This window comes from Mesoplodon bidens (genome assembly GCF_964165515.1).
Source record: "Mesoplodon bidens genome assembly, chromosome: 4".
In the NCBI taxonomy this organism is placed as follows: domain Eukaryota; kingdom Metazoa; phylum Chordata; class Mammalia; order Artiodactyla; family Ziphiidae; genus Mesoplodon; species Mesoplodon bidens.
In genome coordinates, this window is record NC_138160.1 from 120,148,517 (window position 1) to 120,173,905 (window position 25,389).

Below are 25,389 nucleotides of genomic sequence, written 5' to 3' on the forward strand. Positions count from 1 at the left end.
GAAAACCAAAATTGCTATAAAGATAAAACATGTTTATCGCCTGCATGGTGTAGCAGACAGTAAGTCAGCAATGCTTTTGCAGTATGAGTAAAAAGTGTTAGCTGCAGCCCTGCCTCCAGAGATGTAAGCACTTTCTGAGGGTGGAAGGAGAGCTGGAAAGGCATTTATGGTCTAACTGTTATTTGGGTCTATGTGTTTACTCAGCTCTGTGCACCTGGAAGAGGCTGGCATTCTACGAGCTGGTCCAGGAGGGCCTGATCAGCAGTGGCCAACAGTATCCAGTGCGACACCAGGTAAAGACCCAGGGTCTCTCCCTTCTTGCTTGGATTCTGGAAAGCCATGAGATGACCTGTTTTTGTAAGACCAGGAATGTCAGTGCCTCTCTTTTTATTCTTACTTCTTTTTCTTACATGTGTGACTTCCTTGCATACATGGTTATGCAGGAGATTTTGATTTTCCACTTAATGTACTTCAGCAGTTGAAAACATAACATAAGGGTGTGTGTGTGTGTGTGTGTGTGTGTAAAGTTATTTTCTAAAATAACTGGGTACATTTCAAATGCTTAGGCTGTCCGAAGTACAACAGGCAAGATCTGGTGGCCTCATGCACAGAGATGGCACTGTTAGCAGAGATCTTTTGGTTAAAGATGATGGAAATCCACTCAAAGTAGTAAGCAGAAGGGACACTGATAGATTGATTAACAGATCGATGAAATGGAGTTTCTCATGGAAGTGGAAAAGTTGTCAGAACCAGGGCACCACTCTGGTTGACTTCAAGTCACAGTCAGGCCTCCTCCTTCCCTGACATGTACATCATTCTGCAGACTGACTTTTATTGCCTTGACATGCACGTTGCCAAACATGACCAGTCTTGCCGTTTCTTAGTTCAGAGGACAAATGGGAACTGATTCCTAATCCAAACTTTCAAGAAAGAGAATCTGCCAGATTAAATCAAGAACCCAATGTCTGGGTGAGCATCAAAAAATTGCCTAAACTCATATTTCCTTATTTTCCTTATTCTTGCCCAATCACTGAAGCAGTGTCATATAATACAAATATGGCTTTGGAGGCCCATCCCTATGGCAGTTGTCAGAAAGGAAGGACTATAGAGACTGCAAATGTTGTCTACCATAATCCTCTATTAATAGAACACGATGATGACAGTAATAATTATTAATAATTGAGCCACAATGTACCCAGACACTGTGCCTTGTGTGATCTCATTTATTCCTTGAGACAATCTTGCAAGGGATTTATTATCTCTATTTTACATGTGAGGAGCTAAAGACACAGAGAGATTAAGAAACATACCCAAGTTCACATAGTTTGTAAGTGGCAGAGGTAGGATTCAAACCCAAGTGTGTCTAGCTTCAAATCCAAGTGTATCTAGCTCTTATACTCATAGCATGGCTGGCTTGCAAGAATCCACCCAAATCCAAATGCATACATATATACATACATAACAGATTACATAAGCATATGTGTAAAAAGTTCTTTCCAAAAATAAGCTGGTGCCTTTCAAGTGATTAGGCTATGCAAGTAACATGTGCAGCTAAGGGCCCATTTTCGCTGGCAGCTCTAAGGGTTTTCATTGATTCTAATCAGCCAGCATTTGCTATTTATGAATATTATATAATTCAACTAAAAATCACATTTGTTAAAAAAAAATGCCCAAGTTAAAGCAATTCATTAGAAAGCTAATATTGCCAGATGGCAAGGGGAAAAACATAAAATAGTTCATTGACAAATCTGCAACCCTAATGCCAGTGGTGGTGTGAAGAAACGATGGAGGTGGAAGTGGATTCAGACTACCAAGTGCTGCAGGACAGGAGGCATCTGAAAGGTGAGAACTACTCAATCCAAGCAGCCCCATGAAATCATGCCCTCCTACCCTGCCTCCATTTCAGGGTTTTTTCTTGTTCTCATAGAGCTTTGTAGGTCAGGCTGGTGAGCCGCAAATTAACTTTGAATACATTCTCCCTTTCATCAGTGATGCTGGTTGGTGTATATTCCTAGGCCAGTGGGAAATAGGAACTGTTTACTGATTATTTTTATCTGCATCTGGCCCAGGACTCTCCTTCAAATTCAAAAGAATGTTAAGAACACATCTTTTTAAAAATTTTTTTTATTTTATTGAAGTATAATTGATTTACAATGTTGTGTTAGTTTTTGCTGTAGAGCAAAGTAATTCAGATATATGTGTGTATATATATACATATATACACCCATTCTTTTTTATATTCTTCTCCATTCTGGTTTATCATAGGACATTGAATACAGTTCCCTGTGCTACACAGTAGGACCTTGTTGTGTATCCATTCTCTATATAATAGTTTGCATCTGCTAATCCCAAACGTCCAATCCTTCCCTCCCCCACTCCCACTCCCCCTTGGCAACCACAGGTCTGTTCTCTTTGTCTGTGAGTCTATATCTGTTTCGTGGATGAGTTCATTTGTGTTGCATTTTAGATTCCACACATAAGTGATATCATATGATATTTGTCTTTCTGACTTACTTCACTTAGTATGGTAATTCCTAGGTTCATCCATGTTGCTGCAAGTGGCATTATTATAGCTGAGTAATATTCCATTATATATATTTACCACATCTTCTTTATCCATTCATCTGTCAATGGACATTTAGGTTGCTTCCATGTCTTGGCTATTGTAAACAGTGCTGCTATGAACATAGGGGTGCATGTATCTTTTCGAATTATAGTTTTGTTCGGATATATGCCCCGGAGCGGGATTGCTGGATCATATGGCGACTGTATTTTTAGTTTTTTTGAGGAACCGCCATGCTGTTTTCCATAGTGGCTGCACCAATTTACATTCCCACCAACAGTGTAGGAGGGAGGAACCCATCTTGTTGACAGAAGAGAGGGAAGGAGTCGCCATGGCTCCACTTCCCAAATGTCCTAACTCCTCTTGTATAATCCCTTCCCTCCAGTACTGTGCCTGGCTGTTGAGTCATGAGTCACAGTTTTCATGGACTGAGCTGGACAGAGTTTATATCTTCCAGTTACTCTATGGGTGACCTAACCATACTTTTAGTATACCTCTGCACCAGTGATAGGACATTAGAGAGATGCTCCTCTGTGTTCCGCTCTGTCCTTTTGGTACTTTAGAGTTTTAGGACTCAAAATATGTTCTTCAATATTTGGAGGGAATATGGCATAAAGATGAAGATTATGGTTTAGAATCAGATCTGAATTGAATTCCAACTTCAAACTTACTTGCTGGGTGAGCATAAGCAAATTGCTTAAATTCATGTTTTCTTAATTACCCCATCTGTAAATTGGGTATAATTATAACACCTATCTTATCTAGTTGCCATGATAACTAAAGAAGAAAGAGCTGAATATAGTGCTTGACATATAGTATTAATAAATGTCTAATCTTTTTTTTTAATTATTTATTTGGCTGCATCAGGTCTTAGTTGCGGCATGTGGAAGTTTTCGTTGCGGTGTGCGGGCTCTTCATCGTGGCACACAAGCTTCTCTCTAGTTGTGGCGCTCAGGCTCCAGAGCACATGGGCTCAGTAGTTGCAGCACACGAGCTCTCTAGTTGTGGCACATGGGCTCCAGAGCACGCAGTCTCAGTAGTTGCAACTTGCGGGCTCTCTCGTTGTGGCTCATGGGCTCTAGAGTGCATGGGCTCAATAATTATGGTGTGCAGGCTCAGTAGTTACGGTGTGCGGGCTCAGTTGCCCCACAGCATGTGGGATCTTAGTTCCCCAACCAGGGATCAAACCTGCGTCCCCTGCATTGCAAGGTGGATTCTTAACCACCGGACCACCAGGGAAGTCCCAAATGTCTAATCTTTTTATTCCTTTTTTTCTGGGATACTTTTGTTTCATGCAGTCTGTGTTGTGGCCTTAGCTGGTAGCATCTTAGCCAGAATTCAGTAGTTCTCATTTCTGAACCCAGATACAGACCCTCTAAGGTTGTCTGGATCATCCTGACATCTGTACAGTCCCGTCACCCCCAGCCGCCCTCCTGGAGATGGCATGAGGAGAATTTATCAGTTCTGCCTGAGAAAAAGGAAAAAAACTTGGTTGCTTTCATTCCCAAGTACAGCCTGCCTTTCACTGATTCTGTTGCCCTTAGTGTTTCATGACGAAAGTGCAGTTGCTTCCAAAAGGCTTCCTAGTGGCGCCTGAGTCTGCTTTCACTTGTGTCTGAGACCTTCTCAGGAACCAGCACCTTCTGACACCAACACCTGCAACAGTGGCAGCCATGGGAATAGAGAGAGGCCTGCTGTGACCAATCCCCCCTCACATGTGTTCTTTGTAGTTGTTTTTCCCCACTGATGAATTCTTTGGCTTTGTCCCCACACTGTTCATTCATTTGCACAGGCCACAGAAGCCTAGGCTAAGATGCCACGCTCTGAAGGGATCAATGGGGACATCACCAGGTGATGTTTCCTGCAGGATAAACAAGTCGGGCATTAAATCTGTTAATCCCAGTTATTGGCCACTTTCTCCAGCCTTGCCTCTGTGTGAGCAGACCTGGACCACAGGCTTCTTATTTCCTTGGCAGCTCAGTGAGACTGAACAGGGAAAGAAAAGGAGCTGAGTAGGGAGTGCACAGCACACAGTTATCCTTCAGATGGAGGAGTGTGTTGGGGGGCTGAGGGCATTAAAGGGCCAGTCATTCGTGCTTACAACTCTTTTAACGTTCTCAGTGTGCAAGCTCTGAACAGGGTTTAATGAGTGCCCTCTTGTGACAGTTCCTAGAGAGAATCCCAAGAGATTATAAAAAGACTGTCCCTGGGCTTCCCTGGTGGCGCAGTGGTTGAGAGTCCGCCTGCCGATGCAGGGGACACGGGTTCGTGCCCCAGTCCGGGAGGGTCCCACATGCCGCGGAGCGGCTGGGCCCGTGAGCTATGGCCACTGAGCCTGTGCGTCCGGAGCCTGTGCTCCGCAACGGGAGAGGCCACAGCGGTGAGGGGCCCGCGTACCGCAAAAAAAAAAAAAAAAAAAAGACTGTCCCTGCCTTCAAGAGAGCTAGTCTGGCTTCAGGGCCCCTGGCTGCTTTGCTGTCTTGACTGATCCTTCCAGGCTCCTCTTTCTACATTTCATGGGATCTCAGGACTTACCTAAGGCAACAGTAAATTAATTTTGGAGTGGGAAATATTCGCTATTTTCAAAAGAGCTCAGAATTCAAAAGAGCTCAGAGTTCAGCCAAAGAATTCATCAGTGGAGAAATTCCGAGATGCACAGCACTGCCAAATATAACATTATAGCTTTTCAAGGAACACCCCAGAGGATCTGGGGCTGAAGTGTGAAAGGTTAATTAAGTAGGTGAGGCAACTAAGGCCATGAGGTTTCCTTACAGAAGCTTAGTTTATTTTTTTATTTTATTTTTTATTTTTTTGGGGGGGCTTTCATTCTTCTGTGTTGTTGCCTGCATTATCTCTGTTTCTTTTTTTATGGGGGTATAGTTGTTTTACAATGTTGTGTTAGTTTCTACTGTACAGTGAAGTAGAGTTTCCTGTGACATACAGCAGGTTCTCATTAGTTATCCATTTTATACATATTATTTAGTGTATATATGTCAGTCCCAGTCTCTCAATTCAGCCCACCCCCGATTTCCCCCCTTGGTGTCCATACGTTTGTTTTTTACGTCTGTGTCTCTATTTCTGGCTTGCAAACAGGTTCATCTATATAGAGAAGCTTAATTTAGAGTGAATGCACAGGGGTTCTCAAGGTATGGTTCCCAGAGCCACAATGACAATACCTATCAAATCTGCAATTCTCGGGCTGGGGCCTGGCCATCTGTGTTTTAAGGAGGCCTCCAAGTGATCCTGATGAACCCTAAGGTTATAGAGTTGAGAGTAAATATTCCTGAGATTGTCTGATACCTTTGGAGGCTCAGAAACCATGCAGGGAAGCCATCTATTTATGATTCTTACAGGAAGCAGGAAGCCCAGCAATTGTATGTTCCTGAGACCATTACATAACTTTTCTGAGTCCCAGTTTCTTTCTCTGTAAAATGGAGATAGTAGTAGTGCCTACCTTACAGTGTTGTTGGCAAGAATTAAATGAGATAATACACACAGCCTGGAGAACACTGTTTAGTAAATCGTAGTTATTTTTATGATTTTTCAGGGTATGAATCTCTCCTTCAACTTCAGAATTTAGGTCTGAGTTGTTCTGAGTAGTCTCTGTGGGAAGGCTTTATTATAGAGCAGATTTTTTTAAAAGCGCCTTTTTGTGTCCTTGGGGGATTGTTTTTGCCCTGGTTTGCTGCATCTCTTTACTCTGTGGAAAACGGACAGTTTATGTGCCCTAGTTTTATAGGGAGATTCATGCTCTTATTTGTCTTAGGGATTCCTACCTCCCTGACAAAATCACCTCCCCACGGAGGGGCTCCATGGAGACTCCATGTCTGATTCTCCCCCAGAAAGAAGCCATGATCCTTAAATTTGGGGGAATCCATATCGGAGTTCTGTCAACATGGATTTTTCCACATCATGAGTGACTGCAGCCTCAGGCCTCGTTTGAGAATTTAGAAAGCATGCTGTTCCACTAACCTGCTCACCCTCAACTTCTGCTGTTGTCATGGCAACGATAGTCCTGGGAGATGTGTGCATATCTTTATCAGGAAAAAAAAAATAAGATCTGAGATCTTTGTGGGTGGAGCAGCTCCCTCCCGTCAGTATCCTCCACTCTCACCTTGCATCTCACAGCCCAGGAGTGCCAGCTTGCCTTAGTTGTGTCTAGTAGCCGAGGAAAGTAAGTCCTTGTGTAAGATACACTTTTACTTTCCGGGGGCGTGGAGCTCATCATGTCTGTTGGAGTTCTCTGTGTAGCTTGTGTGTTCTGACCTGGCCTGGAGGGAGGGAGTGAGGTGGTGTGAGAAGGGGAATTAGAATCCTCTACCCAGGAGAAGCCAGGAAGTTTAAGTCTCTGCTGGCTCCATCCGTGACTTTCTTCAACTCTTTCTTAGGAGAACACCCTGCACCTCTATTTTTAATGGTAAATAAAAATAAAATAAAAATCATGTAAATAAAAAACTAGAATGAAGAATTCCTGCTTTTCCTGAAATCAAAAGTTTCTGTTGAATAAATAGATTCTGAGATATTTCTTCCTCTCCACCCTGTATTCCCTGCACCTCTCTCATTTTTCCTACACCCATTCTTCCAGGTTCAGTAGCCCTGGGTAGGATACAGTCAGGGTTGGGGCCGTGGTGCATAGTAAAAGAATTTCTTCTATGTCAGAGACCCACAACAGATCATGTGCCTCCTGAAAATAGAATCCCTTGTGCACTCAGACGTGTGCTCCTGGGCATACATTTTGGAGAGGAGAGTGTAGTGAGGAGAGAGGAGGGGCAGGAACTGTTCTCTTAGGCTGCAGTTTCCTTCAAATCCCACAGATACAGAGAAGCAGCTAATGCAGGGTCAGGAAATGGAGACTCATTACAGTCCCTTTGGTTATCATTGATCCATCTAATGAGCCACTGGAGCAGTACAGTCTGGCCCCTGCAAACTTCATCATGAGAAACAACTCCTGCATATGTCTTAGGAAAATAATACACTTCATTCTTCTTTTGTTTAAGTGTTGCTTGGGGCAGGAGAGTTTCTGAATAACCCTCCCTTCTAGCTTTCTCTACACACCGTCCTTTATAGCTGAATTTTTAAGCCCCTTATCGAAAGGGAGATTCAAGTTTCTGTTGGGGAGATCCTAGGGTCTCAAGGACCAAGGAAGGGGCGGGGGGATTGTGTGTGTCACCAACTCTGCTACCTGACTTGGCTTAAAGACGACAGGCCAGGGCTTCCCTGGTGGCGCAGTGGTTGAGAGTCCGCCTGCCGACGCAGGGGGCACGGGTTCGTGCCCCGGTCCGGAAAGATCCCACGTGCCGCGGAGCGGCTGGGCCCGTGAGCCATGGCCACTGGGCCTGCGCGTCCAGAGCCTGTGCTCCGCGGCGGGAGAGGCCGCAACTGTGAGAGGCCTGCGTACCACAAAAAAAAAAAAAAAAGACGACAGGCCACCTGTGTGTTTGAGAGCTTTGTGGGGAAGCGGAAGTGGCGGGTGAGGGTCAGCAGTTCATTCTGTGGGAAAGAGTGCTTGGATTGTATAGAATTGGTGGGCTTGGAGCGCCTCCCTGGGAGGTGCTTGGACAAGAAAGACCTATTTATGGCCTGGGCTGAGGGCAGAGGGGTAGTGATAACTTGTAATGCCTTTAAGCTTTGCAGCTCCAGCAGGCGTTGCCCTCAGCCTCACTGATTCTAGTAAACTAGAAACGAGAGCTGGTCCCCAGCAACAGCAAGGATCTTTAATGACAAACATTTTCAGAGCAACTCAGTCCAGATTCCAAAAGAACTTGAAAAGTTCTTTTTCTCAGAGGCAGTCAGCTTTGCAGTTGAGTAGGTCATTGCCTAACCTGGAGAAATACATTCGGGTCAAGCACTGGCTGGAGACCAGGGGCCTCTAGGGGAGGGTCATAAGAGAGTTCAGTCAGTGCCAGGAGGCCTGGAAACGAGCCTGTGGGTTGGAGAGGAGCCTCTCTCTGCCTCAGCACTTGGAGCTTGTTACCCACAGTTATAGAAAGGACAGGGAGCAGAGATGGATGCTGTTCCACTCTCATCTCAGTGAGACCAAGAGCTTCCTCAGCAGTACGCTGCCTGGAAAGGTCTAACTCCAAGGCAGTGGGCTAGGTGAAGGATGGGAGAAGGCAGTCCTGAGGACGGCAGTACCAAAGGAAATAAAGGGACAAAAAGGATGTTTTTGCGTAGTATTAAAATAGGAATGGAGAGCTTTGTAGAAGTCAGACTCAAGAGGTTAACTACAGAAGGTTAGGGTGTGAAAAGGTAACTTTCAGGAACCAAATTTGCATCCACAAGACAACAGGAACGTTGAGAAGTCTATTGTTGCTAGAGTTGTGTCCCTGGGCTGCTGAATCCCAAGCAGAGTACCCTAAGCCTCGAGATTATAGCTGCGATTGCATGTGAAAAACAACCAAACAAACTTTAAAAAGAAGGAAAGCCTGTCCTGTACAGAAAGTCTGAACAAACAAGTTTGTTGTTGATGGTCCAAGAAAGCCTGCCAGCTTGGGTTTACTTCCAACATTGGCCCGGTCCCGTGTCCAGAACTGTTGCTCTAGGTGACATCGTGGGCCAAGCTGAGTAGTGAGATGACATTCCCCAAGTCACCTCTCTTATTTTCTTTGACTCTGCGTCGTAGATACTGTCTTACCCAAGCACACATATGTCATATGTCTGTTTCCATAGTCACCTGTGTCACCCAAAGGTCTGTGACAAAGCTAGAAGCTTCAGCCAGTGTAAATGACTTACGTTAGATGCACACCAAGCTCCATGTCAGAGTTTTGGGGGGAGAAGGGCATCACCAGATGTGTAAACAGCCCTGAGGTGGATGCCCTTGAGCCTGAGGCTGGCTGTGTGTGTGATGATGAGCAAGGAATATTAGAAGTTAGCAGAAGTTCCCTTCTCTCAGCTAATGCCTATTAGTAGGGAGGTGTGTGTGTCAGTTGGAGGGTCTTTGTCGTTGAAGTTTCAGTTTTTGAATCCTGTGCTGTTGCCCCCCTGGGTATGAGAAATAGTATTTTAGAACAAGAGAAAGGAAGACTATATAATAGCTTTTATTTATGGAGAACTGTGATAAGGACTTTACATTTATTGCGTCCTTAAACAAGAGAGAAGTGATTATTATTCCCATGTTCTAGATTAGGAAAATTGAGGCTCACAGGAATTAAATGACTTCCTTGCAGTCATCCTTCCTTACATCGAGTAGGTGGTTTTTGCTCACTATTATATTCCCAGTGTTGAGGCAACTGTCTAGTACATGATGGTGCTTAATAAATATTTGTTGAACTCATCAGGGAATAGCAATGGCTGAGGCAATATTTGAACCCATGTCTGCCTGCTGCTGAACCCTATGCATTTAAATAACACACTACTGTTACTTTGTCCCACTTGCCAGGTGAAGCGAATAGTTGGGTAACTAGGAAAAGACTATTCACTGTCTGAGTTCCAGGCCGACTGTAGGGGTCTGTAGTACTTTCCCATTCCTGCTGTAATCAGTTTCCGCAAACTTTGTGACTTAAAGCCATACAGATTTATTATGTTACAGTTCTAGAGGTCAGAAGTACAAAATGGGTTTTACTGCAGCTAAAATGTAGGTAGGTTCCTGCCACTATGTAACAAGGATCCACTTTCCTTCAGTTTCCAGTAACATGTTCCTCATTTTCATCTGAGCCCTCCCTGGCAGCACCTTTAATGTCCATATTTCTCCAACAGTCTGTTCATGACAAGTTAGGTATTCCCCAAGACAATATATGTTTTCTCTACCATACTCCTCACTTCTGAGTCCTCTCTGGCAGAGTCATTAATAACCATATTTCTACTAACAGTCTTTTCAAGGTAATCCAGGCAATTTCTTCATGCTCCTCAAAGCCCTCCAGTCTCTGCCCACTGCCCAATTCCAAAGCCACTTTTACATTTTTACTTATTTGTAACAGCAACACCCCACTTCCAGATACCAAAATCTGTATTAGTTTCTAGGGCTGCCATAACGAATGACCACAAACTGGGTGATTTAAAACAATACAAATTTATTACCTTATAGTTCTGGAAACCAGAAGTCCAAAATGAGTTTCGCTGGGTTAAAAATCAGCATATTGGGACTTCCCTGGTGGCGCAGTGGTTAAGAATCCGCCTGCCAATGCAGGGGACACGGGTTCGAGCCCTGGTCCGGGAAGATCCCACATGCCACGGAGCAAGTAAGCCCGTGTGCCACAACTACTGAGCCTGCGCTCTAGAGCCTGCAAGCCACAATTGCTGAGGCCCGCGTGCCTAGAGCCCGAGCTCTGCTACAAGAGAAGCCACCGCAATGAGAAGCCTGCGCACCACAATTAAGAGTAGCCCCCGCTCACTGCAACTAGGGAAAGCCCGCGTGCAGCAAAGAAGACCCACCCAAAAAGTAGCCAAAAAAAAAAAAAAATCAGTGTGTTGGAAGGGCTGCATTCCTTCTGGAGGCTCTAGGGGAGGACCTTTTTCCTTGTCTTTTCCAGCTCTCAGGCTGCCTTCATTTCTGGGCTCAGTGGCTCCTTGATCCATCTTCAAAGCCAGCTACGTAGCATCTGCAAATCTCACTCTGACTCCCCTACCTCCCTCTTTCCCTCGTAAGGACCCTTGCGATTACATTGGGCCCACCTAGATAATCCAGGATTATCACTCTAGCACAAGATCCTTAATTTAATCACATCTGCAAAGTCTTTTTTTACCATGTGACATAACATATTCACAGGTTTCAGGAGTTAGGACGTGGGCATCTCTGGGGCACCATTATCCTGCCTACCTCAGAGTCATTTATGTGCAGGCAGCAGTGGCTGTATGTGTCTGTGTGTAAATTTCAGTAGAGATGAAGGTAAAATAAGGTGCATATTAGGACCCTGAAGAGGGTGTACTAGTGTGGACTAGTCTTTAAAAGCCTTTTAAAAGCTATTAATTGCCAGAAGTTTGCTGGAGACATATTCATCACCCCCTTTCTCTCCAGACCTTAGTTAATTAGGAATTGATGCATGGGGCCACCTGAGGAAATCAAAGTTCAGAATCAGGCTTATTATTGGTAAAGAAGTTCTGGAGAATACCACAGGGGCTCTAGCTCCCAAATGCAAGGGAAGAAAATCAAGAATGGCAGACCTCTCCCTTAGTGAGGAAGGGGAACTGTCCTGGTTCCATTGGCTGAGCTAGAGCAGAGAAAGAGAATTAATTAGGTAAGAGGTATGTCATGAAAGAACAGTAACTGTTGATGCTAATTTGGCACAATCAGGAAACACAATCCAGGGAATTCCCTGGCAGTCCAGTGGTTAGGACTCCACGCTTCAAATGCAGGGGTGGGATGGGGGGCGGGTTTGATCCCCGGAACTAAGATCCCACATGCCATGTGGCCAACCAAAAAATTAAAAAAAAATTTAAATTAAAATAAATAAACGAATAAAGGGCGTGGCAGCTAGCAGAAAAGTCAGTCACTATTTCTAAATCTCACTTTTCCTCAGGGATGCCTCCTGTGTCAGGGGCAGAGTGGTTGTAGGCCAATTCTATGGATGCACATTCATTCAGGATTTGTTTGTTTTTTAGGAGCATTTTGCATAACAAACCTATTCTCACACTAGCTACCTCCTCGAAATCCTAACAGGCTAAGCAATTCCAAAGCCTAGAGCATCTCAGCACCCTCAGCAGCTCTGACTGGAAACTAAATCACCCTCTTGCCTCTGACAGTGACTAGCCATGAGACCCATGGAAGGTTCTCCTTGGAGGCCAGCATCCCCTAGAGGCTCCTTGTGTCACTAAGATGTCGATCCGACTGCTGTCCCTCAATCTGCAGCCAGTGGGGTTGTGTTTAGTCAATGATCAGTGTCATGTCAATTTCCCTCTGTTGGACCAAGTATAAATTGATTCTAAATATCTGCCTTGGGGAAATTTCTGTAGGGAAGATGAGCTTTTCAGTGTGCTGTCTCTAATTCTGGGCACTTAGAGATATAAATTAGTTTCCTTGGTCTTTTCTCACTCAGGGTCACAACCTTGCCTCCAAGATACTAGCCTTCTAAATGGTTGTGATTTGAAGGGCACTAGGAAGATCCTCACAAAACTCACCTAACAGGCAGGTCCCTAGAACTTTACCATTAACCACCACCACTAGAAGCATTCTCTTTGAAAATACCCCTTCATTCATCCATTCATTCATTCATATCCTCTCTCTTCCTCCCTCCTTCCCTCTCCCTCTCTCTCTCTCTCTCTCACACGCACACACATACACACACACACACACACACATAAAATATTAGACTATCCTGTCCAAGGGTACTCTCCTTGGCTTGGCTTCAGTGTAGAATTTGGTTGGAACTTCCTATAGTCATTAAACAAACATTTGTTAAGTACCTACTTATAGCCAGTCTTTGTTCTAGGTGATGCGAATACGATACTAAATATAACACAGTCCTGTCCTCATTATCTAGTGGGGGAGACAGAAATGTAAAGAAATAAGATGGAAATATTGCAGTGTCAGGACCGTAATAGTGCCATGTATAGGCAGGTCCAATAAGGAAGCTTGTCGGTCCAGAATGGGACCCAGAGTCTATCTATGTGGTAATCCATACAAACCCCATGTAAATATGGTCAGCTGGTTCATCTTTCCTGATAAGGACCTCTTAATTGTTTTCACAGGGCCCAAACCCTCCCTCAGCAACCATGAATGTTAGATATTGTGGGAGCCCAGAAGATGGAATTGGGAATTTAGGGGACCAGATCAAAGAGTATGTGACATTCAATACTGGGTATTGAAGGATGGTACATAGAATGCGGGAAGAAAGAGAGTTCCAGACAAAGGGAACAATACATGCGCGTGTGTGAGCCTTAAACCCAGAAGGCATAATCTGGGTGAACAGAATGAGTGCATTTGATGGGCAGGGTAGGGTGGAGGACTGTTGGGAAATGAGATCAGAAAGGTAGACTGGAGTCAGATTTTGTTGGGCTTTAACAATCCTGCTAAAGAATTAGGACTTTCATTCAGTTGCTGGCAGTGGAGAGCCACCAGGTTTGTTTGTTTGTTTGTTTTTAAGAAAGGAGCCTCTATTGAGCCTCCTTAGCTCTACTGAATCTGCAAAAATCATCCTGTAATGTGTCAAGACAAATTCATAAGCTATCAACCTAGTGTTTTCCTCCACCTAAATCAGGGATTAGAAACTTTGAGTGTCTAGACATGTGGGACCAAGAGGGTGATGAGGGCTTCCCTGGTGGCGCAGTGGTTGAGGGTCCACCTGCCGATGCAGGGGACGCGGGTTCGTGCCCCGGTCCGGGAAGATCCCACATGCCGCGGAGAGGCTGGGCCTGTGAGCCATGGCCGCTGAGCCTGCGCGTCCGGAGCCTGTGCTCCTCATGGGAGAGGCCACAACAGTGAGAGGCCTGCGTACTGCAAAAAAAAAAAAAAAAAAGAGGGTGATGAATGCAGCAGTTTTGTAAAAAGGCGTGGCCTTGGAAATGTTCTTAGGTAACTCTGCTGGACTTGGTTTGATCGTGTCTAAGAAAATGTGGAGCGTGAAGGGAAGGCTTGTTTAAATTCTGCCTGTGTTAGCTTTTTAAGGGAGGTAGCATGGCATTGCACAGTGCCTCAGCTCCCTGTGGTACAACTTCATCATTGTGCCTCAGTTTTATTAATGTGTAAAAAAGGAAAGACTGTAGGCTGCTGTAAGGATTAAGTGAGATGATGCCTGTGAAATGCTTAGCACAGTGCTTAGCTCATGTTACTATTTTCTCAGTTTAATACACCTGGCACTTAGCACAATACCTGGCACACAGTAAATAGGATTCACAACATCTTTGCTAGATGAAATGGAATGGTCTTAGGGTGCACAGAGTCGGAGGGTGGTGGTGGTGGAGAGGGTTCTCCCCGACGACGCTCATTCTCCTGCCCTCCTCCCTGCAGTATTCTGACAGCACCTCCATTTTACACCCTCAGTGCAGAGATATCAAGGTTTGTCTAGAAATGGTTGCTCAAGGCTGCAAAGTGACACAGCAACGGAGAGCCTGGGATTGCTGCTAAATCTTAAGAAGAGCAGATTGTGACAAAGTACGGGGTCGGGGGGAAGACAGAGAAGAGAAAATGTGAAAACCTAACGAAAACCAGACTCAGTGTTCTCACTGAGTGACATGGTGATGCCTCACCCAGTTTCAGGTGAGACAGGCAGGGTGAGACCACTGTGAAGAGTCACTGTCAGGTTGCGGTGCTGAAGGAGGAGCCTGGCGGTGGGCTCTGGGGTCCAGGCAAGGCTGTTGCATGGGGCCCAGCACTTGGAAAATGCCCTGTTTGGTGTAATACTATGCTCTCGCCACCTTGAAGTTCTTAATCATTTTTTTACAAGGGGTCCCCCATTTTCATTTTGCAGTGGACCCTGCAAATTATGTAGCTGGTCAGGGGTCCACGCTACCTGGGGCAGTGACATTTTGCCTCAGCTAGTTTTTTTTTTTTTTTTTTTTTGCGGTACGCGGGCCTCTCACTGTTGTGGCCTCTCCCGTTGCGGAGCACAGGCTCCGGACGCGCAGGCCCAGCGGGCATGGCTCACGGGCCCAGCCGCTCCGTGGCATGTGGGATCTTCCCGGACCGGGACACGAACCCATGTCCCCTGCATCGGCAGGCGGACTCTCAACCACTGCGCCACCAGGGAAGCCCTTGAGCTAGTTTTTGAATTTGCAGCTGATTAAGCAAGTAGGCTGGGCTAGTATTCTTTTTAATCTCTCTGTCTCTAATTCTAAACGGACAAAAATCATAACAAATTAAATCTGTAAAAACTAAAATAAAATGAGTAGGGGACTTCCCTGGCAGTCCAGTGGTTAAGACTCCACACTTCCACTGCAGAGGGCATGGGTTTGATTCCTGGTCAGGGAACTAAGATCCCACACGCCGCATGGCATGGCCAAAATAAATAAGTTAATTAATTAATTTTAAAAATGGGTAGCACCTTACTCCCTTACTTCAGTCATCCACTACCAAGAGCTTAGTGTGTATCCCCCAGATTTTTTATACTGTAAAGTTTAAAGTACTGTATTATAAAATAATACGCAGTTATATTGTTGATGTAAATATTAACAGTACAGCATCATTTACGTGAAAATATTCAAGTTTCCCTCCGTTCCACTCCCCTTCAGTGAGGCAACCACCATTAACAGTTTTGTCTGTATGCTTCAAATATATTTTTTAATTAATAAACTTTATTTCTTTAGAACAGTTTTCGGTTCATAGCAAGATTGAGTGGAAAGTACAGAGAGTTCCCGTGAGCTCCTGTCCTCACACCTGCCCAGGCTCCACCACTATTGTTAACCAGCACCAGAGCGTGCATTTGTTACAGTTGATGAACCTATGCTGACACGTCACTGTCACCCAGAGTCCAGAGTTTACACCAGGGTTCACTCTTCCAAATATTTTTCAAATTAATTTTTAATTATGTACTTGATGTATGAATGTTTTTTCTATGTCTATTAAAAATATGTAGGCTTTCAAAAAGCAAAATGCGATAATATTATGCATATTAGTATATAGCTTGTTTTTATTTTTTAACAAATACCTTTCCAAGTCACTACATATAGACCTGCCTCATTCTTCTTTAATAAGGGCACACAGTGTTGTATGTCTATATTATGTTATTTATCCAGTTTCCCATTGGTATATATGGTTTTTTAAAAATATTTATTTGGCTGCTTCAGGTCTTAGTTGCGGCACGCAGGATCTTTCGTTGTGGCGCGCAGGCTCTTCCTTGTGGCACACGGGCCTCTCTCTAGTTGAGAGGCGGCACACGGGCTCAGTAGTTGCGGCGTGCGGGTTCTCTAATTGTGACAGGCAGGTTTAGTTGCCCCGCAACATGTGTGATCTTAGTTCCCTGACCAGGGATCGACCCCACGTTCCCTGCATTGGAAGGCAGATTCTTAACCACTGGACCACCAGGGAAGTCCCTATTCATTTTTTAAACAACGTACATGCTTTTTTTAAAAAAATATTTATTTATTTATTTATTTAGGCTGCGCCTGGTCTTTGTTGCAGCACGCAGGATCTTTAGTTGCGGCATGAGGAATCTCTTAGTTGGAGCATGAGGAATCTCTTAGTTGCAACATGCGTGCGGGATCTAGTTCCCCAACCAGGGATTGATCCCGGGCCCCCTCCATTGGGAGCATGGAGTCTTACCCACTGGACCACCAGGAAGTCCCCACATTCTTATACATATATATTTTGCACTCCTATTATATAGAATACATTTTCAGAAGTGGGATTATTGGTTATAGGGTATGAACATATCAAATTGGCGCTCTTTTATCTGGGGTTGACTGCACTTGTTTTACCCTCCCTCTAACCCCCACCTCTCTGTCACTTAAACTCAGTGACACCATCTTCAAGGGACTTAGCCCTCAGGGTTGAGAATACTGGAGCACCGAAAGGAGAGAATTTACTTGTGAATAATTAACAGTAATAGCTCACCTGCATTGAGCACTTAAACCATGTTTTGTGCACTCAAGCCAAGTATTGTTCTAAACACTTTACATGTATTAACTCCTTTAATCTGTATAACCACCCACAGAGATGTCTATTATTATACCCATTTTAATGCTTAGGAAACTGAGACACCTAGGGTTAAGTAAGGTCACACATCTGTCTAGTAAATGTTGGGGCCAGGATCTGAAGCAAGGCTCTTGTGCTCTTAACCTCTGCACACACTCTCTCTAGAGAGTTTAATGCCATAAAGATGTCAGAGTTTCTCTACCTTGTTTATTCCTTAAAACAATATTGTATTTATTCATTTACTTGTCTTTTTCTACACTGTAACTCTTTGAGGGCAGGGTACCTGTCCAAGTATTCTTCATAACCCTATACCCTAATTCCTAGCACCATGTCTGATTTATTGTACATAATAAATAAATTTAGTTGAACGGATAACAATGCACCTAATTCCTAGCACCATGTCTGATTTATTGTACATATTAAATAAATTTAGTCGAATGGATAACAATGCCTCTGGGAGGTAGCTACTATATCCATTTTACAGATAAAGAAACTACAAGTCACTGTCACCCAAACACTGCAGTAGAAAAGACTAGTAAGCGGAATCGTGGAGCTGCAATTTGAACCCATGGCTTTTGATACCTAATCCAGGGTGCTGTCCACCTTGCCTGAGCTGCCTCCTTCTTGCCTGCTTCTGAGGGCTCTGGAGAATGGCTCCCTACCTAGCAACTGTTTCTAAGCTGGAAGACTCACAGCTAGCCAGTTTTAATGATCCCTGGGAGGGGCAGAGCCTGATGGGAGGAGGGCCCGTGGAAAATAGTTTCTGGAAGTACTGCAACCAGGAATCAGTTGTTAGAGGAGTCAGGTTCCTTAGAGGACTACTGCGTAGTAATAATACGTATCCTCTATTTCGGCTTCTTCATGCCAAATGTTATTCGGTGTGATTTATGAGCATTGTCTCTTTTTAATGATCACAATCCCATTAGATGGATATTGTTATCTTTGTTTTACATGTGAAAGAATACTGAGAGGCCGAGTGACTTGCTCAAGGTTACACAACAAATAAGTGCTAAGGCTGAGATTCAACTCAAAATGTGTGACCCCCAAACGTTCATTTTAAGCATTCTGCTACCCCAGGTTATAACAGCAGCTGGGGCAGGGGACATTGTAAGAAGAAATTGCCCTCGGGCCAAGACCCTGGAGGACTTTAGTGACGAGAAAATAAGGTAGAGAAAACCATGCAGCCTGAGCCCTCCTAGGTGACGGGGTCACAGAAAGAAGAAATGTTATTTTATTTTGTGTTTTTAGCTGGCTGTGGAGAGCTAGGAAGATTTGAGACCAGCCATTCCAATTTTTGAATCTGGGTTCTCAGCACGTGGTGTCTTTATAGTCAACCTAGAAATGGCAGAGTTATTTTGGGCACAAAGCTAGAGTTGTGGCTTTAAAAATATGCCACTGTATTTATCTCTTCCGCTCCAAGATTACTGAAAATTAGCCCAGCTGTGGCCTGAGGCACCAAACAGCCACACAGTCTTCTTCCAGCTCACTCAACCCGCCCTGAGTGGGTGAAACACCCAGAAGTGGCAGCCTCTGGGGAGTGGCTATCAGATTAGTTCCCCATCACCAAGCCTACCTTCTGATCACACACACACACCATCCCTTCCCAGCTACTGTAGGGATCAGGATGCTAGGCCTGTGAATCAGCTCAGCTCTGTCTTCTCCCCCATCCCAAGAGGCTTCAATAGAAGTAAAAAATAATAATAATAATTCTAATATTGAGCTGAGGAGTCAGTACAAGAATAATTTTTCAGCTTTATTACCAAATCACTGTTTGATTCAGGGCAGACAATCTTGCGGTAATTTAAGCCTTCACTTTCCTTATCTATAAAATGGAAATCTTAAAAATATATTTTTAATTATTTATATATATATATATATATATATATATATATATTATATGTATATGCAAAGTGCTTAATAAAGTGCCTAAGAAAGTACCTGGCCCATAATAAGCAGTCGATTGATATTCCTTAAACGAGTGAATCTTCTTCTCTGATCTTACTAACAGGTAAAATGCGATGAGCTTTTACTTTATGCTAGGCACTGTGTTATGTGCTCTCTAAGGATAATTATATTTAGTCCCGTAACAACCCTATGAGGTGGATGGTATTATTCCTTTACACAAGAAAACTGAGGCCCAGAGATAATTAATTTGCTAAACATCATGTAATTTACATGATGTAGCCAGATTTAAGCCTAGTATTCTGATTATAGAGCCCAAAGTCTTAAAGAGAACAGGGAGTATATTTTTACATTCCCCTGTTTCCATGGAAAATTCTTTCCACTGTCAATTGAAGGACTAAGAAGCAGTGGGGAAATGCCCAGGTGGTTTTAGCTTTCTTTCCCTGTCTCTGATCCTGGACAGGATTTGGGTTTCCAGCCATCATTCTCCTGTGGGCTGTAATTACTCAGATTTACTTTGCCCAATTCATAAAGGATCGAGTGAGGGAGAGGAGGCGGAGCTTGTCCAAGCAGTCCACACACCCTACAGATGGTGGGATAGGGGGTAGGGAGGGAGCGAGATATGTTTTACATCCTGGTCTTTCAGTGGGTTTGATGGCAGATGCTTTTTGCGTTTTGGTCTGAGCATGTATAATTCTACAATCTGCCAAGTTCTGGTAGAGAAAGAGAGGGAGAGACAGAGAAAGACACACACACACACACACACACACACACACACACAAGAAATGGTTGCTCAAAGCCACAGAAGGCTCAATTTCTGCTGGTGGGGTGGGAAAGGAGTCCAGGAGAAGCGAGGTGTCCCTGTGCAGAAAGCCTGGGTGTTGACTTGCAAACCCAGAATCTGCACAGCCTTCCGTGCCCTGACCCTTCCCTGCGTGGCCAGAGGCAGCAGCAGAAGCAGCAGCCCTCGCCGGAGAACAAGCAGTCCAGGGGAGCTGTCTGGTGGGGCCGGAAATGGCTGTAATCATTTAATAGCCTTTGCTGGCTGCATGGACCTAGCAGAGTGGGTGGTAGGCAGGCTCCAGAGTGCTGTCTGGCAAGATGGTCCCCGGCTCTAATCAAAATGATGGGTTTTCTGGAAGCTCTTTATTAACCTCAGCACCAGAATCCCAGAGATGGTAACAAAGGGATGAATGGGGAGCGAAGGGGAGGGGCTGCAACCTGCTGCTGCAATCGCTGGGCTGCAATTTTCCAGAGCTGAGCACTCACTCCTGCAGCCCCACCCCTCCCCCCACCTCCACACTTCTTCCTATTGATTCTCGCTTAGAGGCTCCTGCCTGCATCACCATCTCCCAAATGGTCACTAAACAGATATAGCCAGAGCCATTGCTACATTTGTATAATGCTTCAGGGTTTTCAAAGGGCCTTCATATACAGCTCAGGATGTGGGTCTCGTTCGTAACTGGAGTGAGACTACCTAGATTTGAGTCCCAGACTCCACCAGTTAGTAACCCTGTGACGGTTGGTCCTCAGCCTCTTCATTTATAAAACCAACATATCTATAAAGCAGACATGGATATTGGCAATATCTACTTCCTGTGGTTCTTGTGAGGAGTAAAAATTATATAGCATATGCAGATCTGCTTAGCCCAGTGCCTAGCACATAGGAAGGCAGAGTAAATGTTAACTAATTCATAACCCTGATGAAGACAGGAAGGTGATCACCTCCATTTTATGCCTGAGGCAACTGAGGCTCAGAGTCGTTTATGTAAATTTCCCAGGACTATGTACCATTAAGTGATAGAACCAGGGCAAGCCCTCAAGTTCAGAAGAGCAAAGCAAGAGGAGGAGAGGAAAAGAGGATTAAAAATCCTCCAACATTCTCCAGCCTTGCCCCTCTAAAAACTTTCCTGAAAGTACTATTCTTGGTCAAAATGACTGTGGGTTCTTCCGTTAGGAGAAGTCTGTGTAAATCAGATAAACCTCTCCTGGCCTTAGTTGATTGTCCGGAGCAGATTAGAATAGGGGTTGAGGGTAGGTTTACAAGTCTGGCATTGCTTCACAATCTTCAGGACCTTCCCTGGCATCTGCACTGGCAAAGCCTCCAGCTCAATTGTTCCCAGTCACTGAGGCTAAACTCCAGCCAGAGTTAGTTTAGAATGAAAGAAGAAAGTAGAGAATGTTGCCAAAAAGACCCTGGGCAGTGTCTAAGGGAAGTGCCTAAAGTGGGTTATTGGATTAGGTGAAGTGGTCAGCTATCCCCATAGGGCAGTTTTTAAAGCTGCAGATCTGCATACCTTTGTAAAACAAAAAGTGTATGTTGTTTATATTTTTACATGTATCCCTACCTACTGTGGAGAAATCAGCCAATTAAAAAAAAAAGGCAAAACCTTTTACTATAGTTATGATCATACTCTATTAAACTTTAAAATTCCATTGGGTTGTAATCTGAATGTCAGGGAAGGGCTGATCCTCCACCACTTGATGTCTCTCAGAAGTCCTCTTTCCAGGCTCTAATAGATCCATTCATTTGGGTTGTGGCTGCATCTCAGTCTTGTCTTTGTGAGCCAGTGAGCTGGGTCCCTGGGAGCAGAGGGGAGGGGACCTGTGGGAGATCCCAGGAGCGGGGGAGGGAGACAGCACTGAAAGAAGAAACATTCCCTTGACTGACCTGAGACTGGCCCTGGGCTGGGGTTAGGGGTAGAACAGGTGTATCTTTCCTTCTCATCTTTTCCTCATCTTCCTTTTTCATCTTTCTCATGAGATACTCTCTTCAAGGAGTATCTCCCTGATTCTGCCCCAAAGTCACAGCATTTTATAAGCGAAGCTGGCCAAGGGCTTCAGTGCTCTTGGCCAAAAGGGACTCAGATTTAGGAGGTCAGTAAATGTTGTTTGTCACAGCCTTAAGATATTATTTCACCTGAATGAACCCTCAGAGATGTTTGCGCACACATCAGCCAGAACAGGTTGGGGTACAAGGATCCGGGAGGCACTGGAGAAACCAGATCTTGTTCTGCTCTGCAGAAGCTGAATATGAGGAGGATGCACCTGAATTCTTCTTGGAGTGGAGGCTGAATCAGACCCAACCTATACTCCCAGCAAAGGCCGAAGAAGCTCAGTGACATGTAAAAGAAGCTCATCAACTCTTAGGGATCCTGCTGTGAGAGGCTCCCCTGCCTATAGGCACGGTCATTAAGGTCCTTTAACTCTGCAAGATAAAAATATCTCTGAACTCTGCACTTCCAGATGACAGTCCTAAAGGCCTCATACAGAGTCCTGGCTGTGGTCAGAAAAATTTCCATCCTGGACTCTGTGAGAGCAACTAAAGGACTACAGAGTGGTGTTGAAACCTAGTTCTCCTAGACACCAAGTCAGAAGCTTTTAAATGCATTTCTCACTTTGTCTCAGTCTCTCAGGGGCAGGGCCTGTATTTGAAAGGTCAACAGGCAGATTCTGGCCAGGGTCAATTGCAGATTTGATTATCTTAGACGAATCAAAGAAATCAGTCTCAGGAAGAAATATCTATAGCCCTATGTCCAAAGAGCTGTAGTGTCAGTTCTGCCAGGGGAAGCATGGTGTAGCAAAGGGGTTTATGGGAGAAAAGAAACTCTCCTACTCCCTTTCCCTATAGTCTGCTGGTATTTGGACTAAATTTGCAATATCTTTACCCTGCCGTCCTAGCCCTGAGAGCTGCGCCATGTATAGTTGCCCATGTGTGATTCCATTTATTGAGCTCTTTCACTGTGCTGGAGTCAGCCTCAGCACTTCACATGCATTTCCTGGTTGTCTTTAGGGACTCCAAAGTGCGGCAATGGAAAGTTATTTGATCTGCTAAGGAGTGGGCACCACTTCCATTTCTCACATCAGTCCTTTCATTCATCCATCCAGCAAGTATTTATCAAACACCTGTTATGGGCCAGGAATTGTGCTAGACACTGGCTACACATTGCTGAATAAAACATATATTTTCTTATAGAATAGATTACTAAAAAGGACGTGCTGTATAGCACAGGAATGTACTCAATACTCTGGCCTATATGGGAAAAGAATCTAAAAAAAAAGAGTGGATATATATGTATGTATAACTGATTCACTTTGCCGTACACCTGTAACACAACACTGTAAATCAACTGTACTCCAGTAAAAAATTTTTTAAACATTAAAAAATACATATTTTCTGCTTCTCTGGACCTTCAGTGATAGAGATAGAAGTGAAGTGGGTGCTGCTTGGCTAGGATGGTCATAGAATGCCTCTCTGAAGAGGTTTCAATTAAGCACAGACTTGAAGAATGAGGAGTCATGCTATGCATGGAGGGGAGACCATTCTAGGCAAACAGAAACCGTTATGTGTACAGATTTTGAGGCAAAAACAATCCCAAGGGGTGTTGAGGAATTGAAAGAAAACCTGTGTGGCTGGAGGATAGTGGTAAGAGAGACACTTGTAGGTGAAATTGGAGAATTAAAAATAACAGGCTATTGAAGGGCTTTGTATACCATGTTAAGGAGTTTGATTTTTTTTTCCTCTCAAGGCAATAGAAAACCTTCAAATAATTTTAAGCAAGGGGAGTGATATAAAATAATTTCTATTTTTTAAAGGATTTTTACTGTGTGCATGTTATACTTCAGTATTTTAAAAACGGAGAAAGACTTTAAGGAATAGAGGTGACTCTGGCTATGTGTGGAAGGTTAGAGAGAGGCAAAAGTAGAAGCAGGCTGAACAAGGAAGAGGCTATTGCTGTAATTCACATACAAGATAATCGTGTCCTGAAAAAAGGTAGCAGCAGTGAAAATGGGGAGAAGAGGACAAAGTCTAGATATGTTTAGGAGGCTGAAATGACAGGTGTTGGTATATTATAAATGAAGAATAGAGAAAAATGAATAATGGCTCTGAAGCTTCTGCCTTGAGCATTGGAGTGAATGGCATATCATCGATTGAGATGAGAGATTTAGAAGGGAATAGAGGAGAGGAATCATGAGTTTGATTTCAGATTCCTTCAGTTTGAGTTGCCCATGAGACTGCCAAGAGGAGATACCAGATAGGCTGTTGGATACATGAGATTGGAGAGACCTATGGGCTTTAAGTATACATTTGTATCTCATCAGCATATTTAGATGGTATGTTTACCCATGGACAGGCTGAGATTCCAAAAGGAGAGAGTGAAGAGAAAGAAGAAGGAAAGGTCTAGGGCTAAACCCAAGGAAGCTGCAATACATAGGTAAAGAGGATCCTGCGAGGAAGCTGACAAAGAACAGCCAGAGAGAGTGGTCAGGAGAATGGTTTGATAAGGAACTCATAAAAAAATAAGTGTTTCAAGAAGGGGATTACTAATGCTGCTGAGAAGTTCAATAAGATGAAGACTAAAATGTGACCACTGGCTTTGGAAGTAATATAATCAGTGAGCTTGCCGTGAGCAATGTTAGAAAAGTAGTGCTCAAGGATGCCACATTAGAGGAGATTGAGAAGTGGTGGAAGGTAAGGAGATGGAAGTAGCAGATGTAGAGAATCCCAAACTACAATCAAATGTAAACTGTTTATCTGGCAGAACTTTCCATGGCTCCACCAAAGAAGCAGTGTCAGATACATGAACACTGCTGTGATGCCAAAAGGTTTCAATGTCATGGCCACTGGGATCACTTTGCTCAGACAGACCATTACTCTTCTTCTCTAGCTCTGACCTCTACTCTTCTAGAAGTCATTGGTATACTTTATGGTGTGTCTTCCAACTAGACTCTTGGGAAAGTCTTGCACTGGAAACCCCTGTGGATGCATAATCATTTTCTCAAGTCTCAGCGCAAATTTCACTTCTCTTCTGGAATCTCAATTGACTTTCTCAAGTGCAATTAATAATTTTTGCCTCTCAGTCCTATAATACTTTACATGTACCTATATATATCTTATCTTTTATTTTTAATTGAGATATAATTGACACATAATATATTAGTTCCAGGTGTACAATATGATTTACTATTTGTGTACATAGTAAAATGATGACAATAAGACTAGCTAACATCTCTCACTATGTATAGTTACAAAACATTTTTTTTATTATGATGAGAACTTTTAAGATCTATTCTCTTAGCAGCTTTCAAATATGCAATACAGTATTATTAACTCTAGTTACCATACTGTACATTACATCCCATGACTTATTTATTTTATAACTGTAAGTCTGTACCTTTTGGCACCCTTCACTACCACCACCACCATCTAGCAAGCACCAATCTGTTTTCTGTATCTATAAGCTTGTTTTTTTGTTTGTTTTTTTAGATTCCACATATAAGTGAGATCATATGGTATTTGTCTTTCTCGGTGTTATTTTGTCAAATATTTAAATATTGACTTATTTCACATAGCATAATGCCCTTGACGTCCACTCATGTTGTCACAAATGGCAAGATGTCATTCTCTTTTATGGCTGAA

At 43.8% G+C, this 25,389-nt stretch overlaps 1 protein-coding gene across 9 annotated transcripts in view; it reads left to right on the forward strand.

Annotated features, from left to right (window-relative positions):
• The window catches only part of LOC308615791 (protocadherin alpha-C2), a gene marked incomplete at its 5' end in the record, with an annotated part of 150,963 nt that overhangs the window by 121,572 nt on the left and 4,002 nt on the right, over nucleotides 1-25,389 (forward strand). For all 9 annotated transcript variants that reach the window (XM_081231579.1, XM_081231580.1, XM_081231584.1 and 6 more), the window contains one exon: nucleotides 205-293. In XM_081231579.1, the coding sequence (XP_081087705.1) occupies nucleotides 205-293 (89 nt within the window). The remainder of the gene's footprint in view (nucleotides 1-204; nucleotides 294-25,389) is intronic.